This window comes from Watersipora subatra, chromosome 2 (assembly GCF_963576615.1).
Source record: "Watersipora subatra chromosome 2, tzWatSuba1.1, whole genome shotgun sequence".
In the NCBI taxonomy this organism is placed as follows: Eukaryota; Metazoa; Bryozoa; class Gymnolaemata; order Cheilostomatida; family Watersiporidae; genus Watersipora; species Watersipora subatra.
In genome coordinates this window covers 2,473,603-2,489,916 of record NC_088709.1, presented here as the reverse complement: position 1 = coordinate 2,489,916, position 16,314 = coordinate 2,473,603, and the positions used below count along the sequence as shown (strand labels likewise).

At 40.5% G+C, this 16,314-nt stretch overlaps 1 protein-coding gene across 1 annotated transcript in view; it reads left to right on the top strand.

Moving 5' to 3' along the window:
• Window positions 1-16,314, top strand: part of LOC137386834 (neuroglian-like) — a 47,248-nt gene that overhangs the window by 20,193 nt on the left and 10,741 nt on the right. Inside the window, exons 10-20 of the mRNA XM_068072997.1 lie at window positions 1,838-1,999; window positions 2,175-2,356; window positions 2,514-2,705; window positions 4,288-4,476; window positions 5,562-5,758; window positions 12,626-12,803; window positions 14,267-14,434; window positions 14,771-14,888; window positions 15,367-15,509; window positions 15,646-15,771; window positions 16,066-16,225. Coding sequence (XP_067929098.1) covers window positions 1,838-1,999; window positions 2,175-2,356; window positions 2,514-2,705; window positions 4,288-4,476; window positions 5,562-5,758; window positions 12,626-12,803; window positions 14,267-14,434; window positions 14,771-14,888; window positions 15,367-15,509; window positions 15,646-15,771; window positions 16,066-16,225 — 1,815 coding nt within the window. The remainder of the gene's footprint in view (window positions 1-1,837; window positions 2,000-2,174; window positions 2,357-2,513; window positions 2,706-4,287; window positions 4,477-5,561; window positions 5,759-12,625; window positions 12,804-14,266; window positions 14,435-14,770; window positions 14,889-15,366; window positions 15,510-15,645; window positions 15,772-16,065; window positions 16,226-16,314) is intronic.

Here is a 16,314-nt window from a genome sequence, read left to right as displayed (position 1 = left end):
TGCGATTTCATGCTCCTGGTTTTAAAGGGAAATATTACCGCTTTTCACATGGGAATGCTGAACTGAGAGAATTCGGTCATTGGATCTCTTTCAGGCATCGTGAGAAGGAATTCTGTGAACAGCGTATCGGCATCTTTGTTATTTCGACGTAGTAAAAACCAAATTTGAAATTCAAGGAAAACTTTGTGTTGAATTTGTATGGCGAAATAGGATTCGTATGGCGAAGATGAAAAACCATCGTGTTCCGCTTTGTAAAGCAAAAAATCGTATAACACGGACATGATAACCCTAGAGCGCACTGATTTATATTTTGATTTCAGTCACAACCCCGAAGTTAGATTTGCCACCCTTGGTCAAGCCTTGATGCAACGGTGCTATCAAATGCCACCGACTGCTTTAGCCTTTGCAATACCTCATGCCTCACTGCTTTAGCCTCTGCAATACCTCATGCCTCACTGCTTTAGCCTCTGCAATACCTTATGCCTCACCGCTTTAGCCTCTGCAATACCTTATGCCTCACTGCTTTAGCCTTTGCAATATCTTATGCCTCATCTATTTGCTGCCTTTTTTAATATTTAAACACATTTGATAGAAACACACGTGAAGGTTATGCAGTAAATATGTAAGTGGCAGTCACCGGTGTCGAATGCATTGGCCCTGGAAGATTCCAGAATAATACTTTAGCTTATTTTATTCATTGAAAACCAAGTTTCTCCTTTTATTTGGCTCCGCATACCGTTGCCTAGCGATCATACTTGACTCGTCTATCGCTTGTCGCTCCTCGCCTATCGCTCGTTGTCTATCGCTCGTTGTCTATCACTCCTTGTCTATCGCTTCTCGCCTATCACTCCTCGCCTATCACTCCTTACCTATCGATCCTCACCTATCGCTTATCGCTCCTCGCCTATCGCTCCTCGTCTATCGCTCCTCGCCTATTGCTCCTCGCCTATCGCTCCTCGCCTATCGCTCCTCGCCTATCGCTCCTCGCCTATCGATCCTCACCTATCGCTTATCGCTCCTCGCCTATCGCTCCTCGCCTATCGCTCCTCGCCTATCGCTCCTCGCCTATCACTCCTTACCTATCGCTCCTTACCTATCGCTCCATGCCTATCGTTCCTCGCTTATCACTCCTCGCTTATCACTTCTTGTCTATCGCTCTACGCCTATCGCTCCTCGCCTATCACTCCTCCTTACCTATCGCTCCTTACCTATCGCGCCTCGCCTATCGCTCCTCGCCTATCGCTCCTTGTCTATCGCTCTACGCCTATCGCTCCTCGCTTGTCACTCCTTACCTATCGCTCCTCACCTATCGCTACTCGCCTATCGCTCCTTGTCTATCGCTCTACGCCTATCGCTCTACACCTATCGCTCTACGCCTATCGCTCCTCGCTTATCACTCCTTACCTATTGCTCCTCACCTATCGCTCCTCGCCTATCACCAGAGATTATCCTTGCAAGTTGTTATATAAACACTGAAACTATCACCAATTCTTGATGGTCTGTAACAGAGTCTGTAATAACAATTATAAAATATCTAGCGAGGACCTGACTGCCTCGTCTTTTCTCATTGGTCAATGTACTAGCTAAGGACCTATTCCATTGCATAGCATCATAATGTGAAACCGCCGCATTGGTTACCCATTAGCAATGCATTTCGTTGGTGTGCGTTGCCAAGAATTTATGGCTTCAGCACTGTCAGCCATACTTATTGGCAGTCCCGCGACTCGCCAGTTATATCCAGTTTAGGCTAGTTGTATTTAGTTTTTATTTTCATGATTTTGCTTCCTTTGGCTGCGTCTGGCAGGAATCTTTACTCCTTATATGGACACTATTACAGCGAACACCCCTGATAGAATAATAGGAGACCAATACGGGCCGTCTACCACTTTCACTATCAAGAACTTAAAGAAGGAAAGGGACACCATGGCTATCCAGTGCAACACAACCAACTATTTGACTGGCAGCTGGGCTTACAAATCCTTCTATCTCAATGTGCAGTGTAAGTGTTCCTGCCAAGCTATTTGCTTTATGTAAGACGCAGCAGAGGTTGCATGGTACATTTTCCTGGTAAAGTAATATGACAAGGTAAGTAATCTCGCATTTGTTGTCACTGCAGATGCGTGTAAATAATTTGCATGATTGAAACTCCCATTTGTATATGTTTTGTGTTGTAGCTGAGAGACCCACCATTGTCCAGTTCAACTCGGGTTTACAGAAGTGGGCAGCGACTAAAGACTACGTATTGAAATGCAAGATATTTGGAGCTCCAACTCCAGTCATATCTTGGAAGCGTGATGGGCAGTCACTGACTGGTGGGAGGTTTATCACCGGCGAGGATGGGTCCCTCCACGTAAAGGTTTGTCCATGATTGCTTCTGTGATTTGATATGATCTTGACTTATCCCGGTTATAGTGTTGGGATCCCTCTGTGCATATTCGCGCAAGTGAACCAATGTATCCGGTGTTGGTTGAGCTGGTTGGTTGGCAGTCAGAGCTGATATGTTTTGTTAATAGAATGTGGGCATAACTGATGCAGGCACTTATGAGTGCTCTGCCACCAATGTACACGGCTCAGCCTCTAAGGCTACAGAAGTGGTTGTTAGGAGACCGACAACCATTCAGCAAGCTCCTGAGGATCTGACAGTGACTGAAGGAACGCAGGCTAAGTTCGTGTGCACGGCCCTTACTGATCCGGATGAAGCTCAGGTGAGAGACTGATAATTGTTAGACATGGTAGTGCAGTTCAGCTTGTTTGAATGTTTGTTCAGTCGAACATCAGCAGTCGTTTCCTGCTTCAGCATTTGTTAAAGTCAACTAATATACCATAATCTGTGTACTTGATCAAATGTACAGACAATTATAATGGCCATCTTCACTTTTCACCCTTTAAACCCTGTTGGTCAACTGTTGTTGGCCACGCTAATATTACCTGGAAACAGTATTTGTAAACAAAGCCATGTGAATGCCATTATGAGCCTTACGGTCACATGGCTCTGTTTACAAATGCTGTTTCCAAGTAACATCGTAAACCAATCAAATTAGTTCTTACAATTGTACATGGAGTGTTAGATCGGAAATTTTATTTCCATTTTTTACCGTGTTTAAATAATTTTTAACTTCTTCCTTCGTTATTATAACAATTTTATTTGGACGATATCTTAGAACAATTTGACACAACTTGTTTGTTGGTATGTGATGGATGATGTGATAGAATGATGTGATACTAACCATAATTTTGCTTATTATTTTGAGTCAGAAAACGGTGATAAATCTGTTCTCGGTGAATATGGCGATGCTGCAAAGACTTTCAGAGTTTGTTAAATCTGTTCTCGGTGAATATGGCGATGCTGCAAAGACTTTCAGAGTTTGTTAAATCTGTTCTCGGTGAATATGGCGATGCTGCAAAGACTTTCAGAATTTGTTAAATCTGTTCTCGGTGAATATGGCGATGCTGCAAAGACTTTCAGAATTTGTTAAATCCTACAAATTTTTATCATCTAACCCGAAGAACTGAAACAAATTTTTTATATTTCATGACGTTTGCTCTGCGTTGTTGGACTTTTTACACAGTGTTTCTCCTAAAATCGTTTGATTATGAGCTTATTTAGATTTATTTAATGAAAGTTCGAATGTCTTACTGTTTGACAAATTGCCCAAGGATACTGACACTATTGACGAGGGCGGCCAGGGTTCAAAGGGTCAAATTATAATCATGGAGCTATGATGAATGAATACTGTGTGTGTTTATCAGTTGGGTCCATGTTCAATGTTGTGAACATCTGTCAATATTTGTAAGCCTAACCAATCCAGAATTATTTTGCAACTATTAAATAGATGCATGTTTTGTTGATCACGAGCAATTAATTTCAATGTTTTGTTTATTTGAATATATAACAAGGAAGATTACTTTGATAACCGTTTGACATATGCGCAGTTATTAGGTCTTCTTGAAATATCTCAAGCAATTATTGAGGAGCATTGCTAGTTCAATTGTCTAGTTCACCATGGAATCTCATGTTTATGTAGCTACTATAATACAAACATCACAACTTTCTAGTTGATGCTTGCTCTAGTGATTGTCCTTTTAGTTGAACTAACTTTTGTAGCGGTACAGTTGTCTTTGAGGTATTGGTAGTATTTCTTTTATCATGTTATCATGTTACTCGTATCATCGTGTGTGATATTTCTAAAGCTGATGTGTATGTGGCAGATCTTATATCAAGACAGCTGAGTATTTGTAAATCTGTACTTGATAGTTGATGGTTAATTACTAAACACGTTTCTATAGAACATGAAAATTACCTGGCTGAAGGATGGCAAATCTATGAACTACTACTCTAACAATAGAGTCTACATGAATGTGCAGGACAACTCACTTCAGATCGCCGGTCCTATCGCTCTCGACTCCGGCCTCTACACGTGTAAGGCCAGCAATGGCATAGACTCGGATGAAAGGAGCGCTACTCTCAGAGTACAGGTAGACGACTTCTAGTAGAATTGATTGGTAGAATACTTCCTACCAACAGTATTGTCTATTCAGACTACTAGTTAATGGCAGTACTAACTAATAACCGTATGAGTTGGTATGAGTTGCTGGCAGTACTAACTAATAACCGTATGAGTTGGTATGAGTTGCGGGCAGTACTAACTAATAACCGTATGAGTTGGTATGAGTTGCTGGCAGTACTAACTAATAACCGTATGAGTTGGTATGAGTTGCTGGCAGTACTAACTAATAACCGTATGAGTTGGTATGAGTTGCTGGCAGTACTAACTAATAAACCATATCATTTGCTGATGGCAATAGTGGCATAATTCTGTATAAACTATGCCCAGAATATTTGTATTTATCCCTCCACACAAGTGATGAATATTGTTTTTTATGTCGAGACACCAACATACTACTGTACATACATCACTGTATGTTTCAGTTTATGAACTTTCTGTCTACAATCTTCAATTCACTATCCTAACTTTTCCACAATACTATTAGATTACCAATTTGTAAAACATGTTTGTTCAACTCAATAATTGTTGAGTTTTGTTTTTTTATTTTTTCCTTTTAGCATGTAAAAAAACCATGATTTCGCTGATGATTACCCACTGCCAATAACAAGTTATACATACATACATGTCATATATCATAATATCATATATGTATAAGTTATACATACATATACATATATGATGTTATGATATATGACAAGCTATACATACATATACATATATGGTATTTTAATCAACTTGTTATAATATGTTTGTGCAAATCAATTCAATGACAAGTTATACATACGTTATCAGCTGCTGCTTACTGACATTTATTTGGTGATGTTTTCAACATACGGTAAATGCTCTAAACAGCGCCTCAGTGTTATGATCTCTCCGGGGCTTACTTATGTTATCGAGTATCTATTTGTATGATGCTCTCTGTAAACCTCACCTCTATAAGCTAGCCTGTCTGTAAATATGCACGTATTTGTGAATACGGGCAGGAACATGTGGATGGATACATTGCAACACCTTATTCTCGGCAACTCTGACTTGAGATGATAATCCTTGCAGGGAAAGCCAGACAGGCCACCCGTAGTAAGCATAGAAAAGTGCCGAGCTAACTCGGCCAAGGTCAAGTGGAGTCCTGGTACAAACAGTAATGCTCCACTCACCAGCTTCACCATCCAATACCAAACCGAAAAGGATGAGAGCATCTGGTACAGGGCTGCACCTGACCTCCCACCAAAGATCACAGAATATGAAGTGACGTGAGTGTTTATGACCTTTCAATAATAATGCTATTAAAAGTGGCGCTGTCTGCCTTCCATGGGTTTATCTGGCTTATTGGTTGAAATTTTCATAAGTGGATGTGCATTCAGTGCCAAGTCAAGATCAAGTTGATGTTGGGTGCATAGGAGTTTCTTAATTTTACTTGATTTACTTTAATGAGTGATCATGGCATGTGCATACTGTGCATGTGTTCAGACACTTGTCAAACAGGGTCTCATACTGTGCATATGTTCAGACACTTGTCAAACATGGTCTCATACTGTGCATATGTTCAGACACTTATCAAACAGGGTCTCATACTGTGCATATGTTAAGACACTTGTCAAACAGGGTCTCATACTGTGCATATGTTAAGACACTTGTCAAACATGGCCTCATACTGTGCATATGTTCAGACACTTGTCAAACATGGTCTCATACTGTGCATATGTTAAGACACTTGTCAAACATGGTCTCATACTGTGCATATGTTAAGACACTTGTCAAACAGGGTCTCATACTGTGCATATGTTAAGACACTTGTCAAACATGGCCTCATACTGTGCATATGTTCAGACACTTGTCAAACATGGTCTCATACTGTGCATATGTTAAGACACTTGTCAAACATGGTCTCATACTGTGCATATGTTAAGACACTTGTCAAACAGGGTCTCATACTGTGCATATGTTCAGACACTTGTCAAACATGGCCTCATACTGTGCATATGTTCAGACACTTGTCAAACATGGTCTCATACTGTGCATATGTTCAGACACTTGTCAAACATGGCCTCATACTGTGCATATGTTAAGACACTTGTCAAACATGGTCTCATACTGTGCATATGTTCAGACACTTGTCAAACAGGGTCTCATACTGTGCATATGTTCAGACACTTGTCAAACATGGCCTCATACTGTGCATATGTTAAGACACTTGTCAAACATGGTCTCATACTGTGCATATGTTAAGACACTTGTCAAACATGGTCTCATACTGTGCATATGTTCAGACACTTGTCAAACATGGCCTCATACTGTGCATATGTTAAGACACTTGTCAAACATGGTCTCATACTGTCCATATGTTCAGACACTTGTCAAACATGGTCTCATACTGTCCATATGTTCAGAGACTTGTCAAACAGGGTCTCATACTGTGCATATGTTCAGACACTTGTCAAACAGGGTCTCATACTGTGCATATGTTAAGACACTTGTCAAACAGGGTCTCATACTGTGCATATGTTCAGACACTTGTCAAACATGACCTCATACTGTGCATATGTTAAGACACTTGTCAAACATGGCCTCATACTGTGCATATGTTAAGACACTTGTCAAACATGGTCTCATACTGTGCATATGTTCAGACACTTGTCAAACATGGCCTCATACTGTGCATATGTTAAGACACTTGTCAAACATGGTCTCATACTGTGCATATGTTAAGACACTTGTCAAACATGGTCTCATACTGTGCATATGTTCAGACACTTGTCAAACATGGCCTCATACTGTGCATATGTTAAGACACTTGTCAAACATGGCCTCATACTGTGCATATGTTAAGACACTTGTCAAACATGGTCTCATACTGTGCATATGTTCAGACACTTGTCAAACATGGCCTCATACTGTGCATATGTTCAGACACTTGTCAAACAGGGTCTCATACTGTGCATATGTTCAGACACTTGTCAAACATGGTCTCATACTGTCCATATGTTCAGACACTTGTCAAACAGGGTCTCATACTGTGCATATGTTCAGACACTTGTCAAACAGGGTCTCATACTGTGCATATGTTAAGACACTTGTCAAACAGGGTCTCATACTGTGCATATGTTCAGACACTTGTCAAACATGACCTCATACTGTGCATATGTTAAGACACTTGTCAAACATGGCCTCATACTGTGCATATGTTAAGACACTTGTCAAACATGGTCTCATACTGTGCATATGTTCAGACACTTGTCAAACATGGCCTCATACTGTGCATATGTTCAGACACTTGTCAAACATGGTCTCATACTGTGCATATGTTCAGACTCTTGTCAAACATGGCCTCATACTGTGCATATGTTCAGACACTTGTTAAACATGGCCTCATACTGTGCATATGTTCAGACACTTGTCAAACATGGTCTCATACTGTGCATATGTTCAGACACTTGTCAAACGTGGTCTCATACTGTGCATATGTTCAGACACTTGTCAAACAGGGTCTCATACTGTGCATATGTTCAGACACTTGTCAAACATGACCTCATACTGTGCATATGTTCAGACACTTGTCAAACATGGCCTCATACTGTGCATATGTTCAGACACTTGTCAAACAGGGTCTCATACTGTGCATATGTTCAGACACTTGTTAAACATGACCTCATACTGTGCATATGTTCAGACACTTGTCAAACATGGTCTCATACTGTGCATATGTTCAGACACTTGTCAAACATGGCCTCATACTGTGCATATGTTAAGACACTTGTCAAACATGGCCTCATACTGTGCATATGCTAAGACACTTGTCAAACATGGTCTCATACTGTGCATGTGTTAAGACACTTGTCAAACATGGTCTCATACTGTGCATATGTTCAGACTCTTGTCAAACATGGTCTCATACTGTGCATATGTTAAGACACTTGTCAAACATGGTCTCATAAATTGCATATGTTCAGACACTTGTCAAACATGGCCTCATACTGTGCATATGTTAAGACACTTGTCAAACATGGCCTCATACTGTGCATATGTTCAGACACTTGTCAAACAGGGTCTCATACTGTGCATATGTTCAGACACTTGTCAAACATGGTCTCATACTGTGCATATGTTCAGACACTTGTCAAACATGGCCTCATACTGTGCATATGTTCAGACACTTGTCAAACAGGGTCTCATACTGTGCATATGTTCAGACACTTGTCAAACATGGTCTCATACTGTGCATGTGTTCAGACACTTGTCAAACATGACCTCATACTGTGCATGTGTTCAGACACTTGTCAAACATGGCCTCATACTGTGCATATGTTCAGACACTTGTCAAACATGGCCTCATACTGTGCATATGTTCAGACACTTGTCAAACAGGGTCTCATACTGTGCATATGTTCAGACACTTGTCAAACAGGGTCTCATACTGTGCATGTGTTCAGACACTTGTCAAACATGACCTCATACTGTGCATGTGTTCAGACACTTGTCAAACATGGCCTCATACTGTGCATATGTTCAGACACTTGTCAAACATGGCCTCATACTGTGCATATGTTCAGACACTTGTCAAACAGGGTCTCATACTGTGCATATGTTCAGACACTTGTCAAACATGGCCTCATACTGTGCATATGTTCAGACTCTTGTCAAACATGGCCTCATACTGTGCATATGTTCAGACACTTGTCAAACATGGCCTCATACTGTGCATATGTTCAGACACTTGTCAAACATGACCTCATACTGTGCATATGTTCAGACACTTGTCAAACATGGCCTCATACTGTGCATATGTTCAGACTCTTGTCAAACATGGCCTCATACTGTGCATATGTTCAGACACTTGTCAAACATGGCCTCATACTGTGCATATGTTCAGACACTTGTCAAACATGGCCTCATACTGTGCATATGTTCAGACACTTGTCAAACATGACCTCATACTGTGCATATGTTCAGACACTTGTCAAACATGGTCTCATACTGTGCATATGTTCAGACACTTGTCAAACAGGGTCTCATACTGTGCATATGTTCAGACACTTGTCAAACAGGGTCTCATACTGTGCATATGTTCAGACACTTGTCAAACATGGTCTCATACTGTGCATATGTTCAGACACTTGTCAAACAGGGCCTCATACTGTGCATATGTTCAGACACTTGTCAAACATGGCCTCATACTGTGCATATGTTCAGACACTTGTCAAACATGGCCTCATACTGTGCATATGTTAAGACACTTGTCAAACATGGCCTCATACTGTGCATATGTTCAGACACTTGTCAAACATGGCCTCATACTGTGCATATGTTAAGACACTTGTCAAACATGGCCTCATACTGTGCATATGTTAAGACACTTGTCAAACATGGTCTCATACTGTGCATGTGTTAAGACACTTGTCAAACATGGTCTCATACTGTGCATATGTTCAGACACTTGTCAAACATGGTCTCATACTGTGCATATGTTAAGACACTTGTCAAACATGGCCTCATACTGTGCATATGTTAAGACACTTGTCAAACATGGTCTCATACTGTGCATATGTTCAGACACTTGTCAAACATGGCCTCATACTGTGCATATGTTCAGACACTTGTCAAACATGGTCTCATACTGTGCATATGTTCAGACACTTGTCAAACATGGTCTCATACTGTGCATGTGTTAAGACACTTGTCAAACATGGTCTCATACTGTGCATATGTTCAGACACTTGTCAAACATGGTCTCATACTGTGCATATGTTAAGACACTTGTCAAACAGGGCCTCATACTGTGCATATGTTAAGACACTTGTCAAACAGGGTCTCATACTGTGCATATATGTTCAGACACTTGTCAAACATGACCTCATACTGTGCATGTGTTCAGACACTTGTCAAACATGGTCTCATACTGTGCATATGTTAAGACACTTGTCAAACATGGCCTCATACTGTGCATATGTTCAGACACTTGTCAAACATGGCCTCATACTGTGCATATGTTCAGACTCTTGTCAAACAGGGTCTCATACTGTGCATATGTTCAGACACTTGTCAAACATGGCCTCATACTGTGCATATGTTCAGACACTTGGCAAACATGGTCTCATACTGTGCATATGTTCAGACACTTGTCAAACATGGTCTCATACAGTGCATATGTTCAGACACTTGTCAAACAGGGTCTCATACTGTGCATATGTTCAGACACTTGTCAAACAGGGTCTCATACTGTGCATATGTTAAGACACTTGTCAAACATGGTCTCATACTGTGCATATGTTCAGACACTTGTCAAACATGGTCTCATACTGTGCATATGTTCAGACACTTGTCAAACATGGCCTCATACTGTGCATATGTTCAGACTCTTGTCAAACATGGTCTCATACTGTGCATATGTTCAGACACTTGTCAAACATGGTCTCATACTGTGCATATGTTCAGACACTTGTCAAACAGGGTCTCATACTGTGCATATGTTCAGACACTTGTCAAACATGACCTCATACTGTGCATGTGTTCAGACACTTGTCAAACAGGGTCTCATACTGTGCATATGTTAAGACACTTGTCAAACATGGTCTCATACTGTGCATATGTTAAGACACTTGTCAAACATGGTCTCATACTGTGCATATGTTCAGACACTTGTCAAACATGGTCTCATACTGTGCATATGTTCAGACACTTGTCAAACAGGGCCTCATACTGTGCATATGTTCAGACACTTGTCAAACATGGCCTCATACTGTGCATATGTTCAGACTCTTGTCAAACAGGGCCTCATACTGTGCATATGTTCAGACATTTGTCAAACATGGCCTCATACTGTGCATATGTTCAGACACTTGTCAAACATGGTCTCATACTGTGCATATGTTCAGACCCTTGTCAAACATGGCTTCATACTGTGCATATGTTCAGACACTTGTCAAACATGGTCTCATACTGTGCATATGTTCAGACACTTGTCAAACATGGTCTCATACTGTGCATATGTTAAGACACTTGTCAAACAGGGTCTCATACTGTGCATATGTTCAGACACTTGTCAAACATGGCCTCATACTGTGCATATGTTCAGACACTTGTCAAACATGGCCTCATACTGTGCATATGTTAAGACACTTGTCAAACAGGGTCTCATACTGTGCATATGTTAAGACACTTGTCAAACAGGGTCTCATACTGTGCATATGTTCAGACACTTGTCAAACAGGGTCTCATACTGTGCATATGTTAAGACACTTGTCAAACATGGCCTCATACTGTGCATATGTTAAGACACTTGTCCAACATGGTCTCATACTGTGCATATGTTCAGACACTTGTCAAACATGGCCTCATACTGTGCATATGTTAAGACACTTGTCAAACAGGGTCTCATACTGTGCATATGTTAAGACTCTTGTCAAACATGGTCTCATACTGTGCATGTGTTCAGACACTTGTCAAACATGGCCTCATACTGTGCATATGTTAAGACACTTGTCAAACAGGGTCTCATACTGTGCATATGTTCAGACACTTGTCAAACAGGGTCTCATACTGTGCATATGTTCAGACACTTGTCAAACATGGCCTCATACTGTGCATATGTTAAGACACTTGTCAAACAGGGTCTCATACTGTGCATATGTTAAGACACTTGTCAAACATGGCCTCATACTGTGCATATGTTCAGACACTTGTCAAACATGGTCTCATACTGTGCATATGTTCAGACACTTGTCAAACATGGCCTCATACTGTGCATATGTTCAGACACTTGTCAAACATGGCCTCATACTGTGCATATGTTCAGACACTTGTCAAACATGGTCTCATACTGTGCATATGTTAAGACACTTGTCAAACATGGTCTCATACTGTGCATATGTTCAGACACTTGTCAAACATGGTCTCATACTGTGCATATGTTAAGACACTTGTCAAACATGGTCTCATACTGTGCATATGTTCAGACACTTGTCAAACATGGCCTCATACTGTGCATATGTTAAGACACTTGTCAAACATGGCCTCATACTGTGCATATGTTAAGACACTTGTCAAACAGGGTCTCATACTGTGCATATGTTAAGACACTTTTCAAACATGACCTCATACACATATGATTTCTTTATATACAGTATGAAGCCTGACAACACATACAAGTTTCGCGTGCTCGCCACCAACAAAATAGGTACGAGTGAGCCGAGTGATCCAACACCGAGCACGTGCACAACAACCGAGGCACTGCCAATACAGAATCCAAGGGGAGTGAGAACTCTCGATGAGGGTGAGGACCGGCTGGTCATTACCTGGCAGGTAGGATCAATGATATACAGCCCCCCAAGGATAGCCGACGGCTGTCATATGGGCGGGGTTTAATGATGGAGCTCTGTTAGGATTATGCTAGCCTGGGTTTCGGAGCTGACACAACTCTCGCGGGGCGATCGCATTGCCTTGTTAGGTTTTGAAAAACACGACTCACTGTTATCGTTTCATTAGCTCATTCAGTCAGTAGACCCGCGGTTCACAATAGCAAACCTTGAATTTCTACAATGTAGGGGTGATACCTAACCAAAATAATACATCCATACAAAATAAGACATTTCAAATTACCTACTTTTAGTAATTTTAAAATTTGTAAAGGTTGTAGTATATGCTTAAAGTTGAATATAATTACCCGAACAGCGGCTTTTTTTTTCCTAGTTTTTGATTAATATTTTGCCACCCCTAATATAAAATGACAAAGTCTTTCATCGTTTTCACATTGTTTTATCTGGCCAATAAGATGGGACAGCAGGCAAAGCTGTGCAGTGTAGTTTTCATACTCAAAATCTAAATACAAAACCGAATTTGAGCTATTTTACGATAGTGACTATTAATATCACGAATGCTTGCGAATGGCATCTGACTGATCATAATGGTGACAATATTGGGATACTATATTTATTCGACAACAAAGTGAATTCACCAGATGAGTAAAATAACCACTATAGTTCATAATATTTGTAAATTTACAAGGGGCTTTATTCAGTATATTTGTTTGTTCGGGTGCCGTGTTGGGGTTCATCCCAATAGAGCTCCATCATTAAACCCCGCCCATATGAGAGCCGTCGGCTATCCTTGGGGGCTGTATATCATTGGTAGGATTCATTCTTAATATCTCAGTTTCTATATACGTGTAACCTCTTATAGGCCATTTCGCTCTTCACTCTTCATCATAAATATTTACATAACATAAATATTTACATAACATAAATGTTAACATAACAAGTATTAACATAGTATAATGTCGTAATTTACTCTCTTCTAACTAGATTTTTCTTGTTTTCTCTGAATTTTTTCAATATCAGGCAATTTCAAATAATTTCACGAAATTTTGAGTCTGAAATTTCACGAAATTTTGAGTCTGAAATTTCACGAATTGTAAGAGTTGTACTTAAGTTTATTGTTTGTTAAATGACAACCATTAAACTTGCACAATGAGCTTGTTACATACATCAATCATTTTCATTCAGTTGTGAAGCTCAAGAGAGGATAGTTAACAGCGAACACCACACGATATCATGCATTCACATGCGTGTGATTAAATGCTTTTGTGCTTTGCAGTTTTCCTGACAAACATTGCAACACATTAAATTTGTCTTCTTCGAGTCTAAACACGTCTATAAAAACTTTACTTGATAAACCTCACTCGATGTGATTTCATCAGATTTTTGTGGATTAGCAGTTTGTATTTTTAAAACTTGTCATTTACTCAAGGCAGATTAACTCTGTTGTAGCCGATATCCCGAGTTGATTTTGGTGGGTCAAGCTTCGTGTATATAATAAAGTACAGGCAAGCCGGACAGAATGAGTGCAAGCCTGAAAAGAAATACTGCGAGAAGAGCACACCATCCCTAGAGGACGCTATCGGGAGGCCTGGAGAGCTGAATATCATTGAGTACAAGGTTAGGGTTATCGCACACTTTCCTTTCTTTTTATCAAACAATAATTTCTCATTATCTGGTTGTCACCAAATCTCTCCAGCAGGTCTCCTTCTACTACTCGCTCACACACACAATTGCATTGAAGGCCGATTTGTAAGATGGATTCTTCAAAATCCGAGGACTTCTCTAGGGACGTCTCAGATTTTAGAGTTTCTGGAGTTTCTAACAGTTGTTTTTCAACGGATTCTTTTTCTGTCATGACCAGTTGTATCTCAGATTTGTCTCTGTAATAATGGAGAAAGTGGTTACACTTAGTTTAGCAATATGATTGACTGCTGCGCTGAACTCTTATTACAGATAATAGTGTACGATCAGCCAGTCTACACTAAGTACGAAATTATGGTGAACAGCCGCAACACCGTTGGCGACTCGAGTGAGACCCCAGAGATCGTCTTTGGCTACAGCGGCGAGGGAAGTAGGTGCCTTAGACTCTTCATCTGATTCAGAGATGATCAACTATGACTCTTGAAAAATTGAAACATTTTATTTTGCTGCAATTTGACAAAGTCGACCAGCTTGTGGACTACTCAGATTTTATGACATTGCACCCAAGCTATGATTATTAGCACTACCTAAATCTCCTTTTAGCTAGTTTTATGTACGGCACTGGCCAAAGATGGTTTGTTCATACACAATTGAAGTTAATTTTGTTAACAGCTTAATTCCGTATGAGCCACTAGTTGGAAAGGCTGTTGCATGACAGGCTATCTGTAATTGCTAAATCCCGGGCGATGCCAAACTCCAGAAGATGACAATTGCAGTATAGTATGAAGATCACACCTGGAGTTGACAACTTGCAGCTATTTAGGCTAGAAGCATTCTAAAAATTAGCTGGATGTCCGGCGAACTTTCATCCTAGCGAAGTAGTCTTTACAGTGAATTGTTTTTGACAGATCCAAGGCAAGATGTGTTCAACTTTCGACTGAAGGTGGATGCAGCCGGTGAGGAAATGGTATACTCAGATAATGCCACCTTCGTATGGGATGCAGTAGATGAGTCAGTAAGTGAGACACAAGGCTTCTTCAGGGGATATATGGTACGTCTTCGCCGTTCCTAAGCATTCGGATGCGACGAGTTAATTTTTTGTGTGTTGTTGCCATGTGTCTGTGCCAGTCACTCACCGCCTGTTTATAACTGTCATATGCCTGTAACTGTCATGCGCTTTGTTTCAGATTCAATACAAAAAGAGGATTAATAACGAAGCATCCGATGAGTTCTTTGACACGAGGTCCATCTATGTGGTCATCAGAGATGTAAAAATGGAGGGCGGCTCTATCAACGAGACCAAAATTGAAAACGTAAGCCTTTGAGTTATTTTATCTAGAAAATGGAAAAAGGGAAGAGATTCATGGAGAGTAAGCAAGAAATCAAGAGTGTCCTCTTGGCTTCAATCGCAATTAACTTTTAGTGGATCAAGAGCACAAACTCACAGGCTTGTCACGCGGGTCAGCAAAGACTTAAGTCAAATATGTCAGTGGGTATGACAAGCCTGTTATCCATATATTTGTGTTAGATAGGGTGCCCTGCTAGACTCAAGGGAGGGCCGAGTCAATACGAGGTAAAACGAGAAATAAAGGCTAGTCTATTTGTAGAATGAGTTGGGTGCATGGGAGAACCCGGATGATGGTACAGTGTCAGTCACTATCAATCACCTGCCTGCGGATTCCGAGTTGGATTTTCAAATAGCTGTCATTAACAAGAGGCATTATGGAACACTTTCGCCTGTTTTTTCTATCACAACTAAGGAGGGAGGTAAGAATGTCTCTTTCTTTGCAAGTTTTTTCTGTGTGCACTGTAAAACTATTGGACACCTCACCATCTGCATGAGAGTTTATACTAAC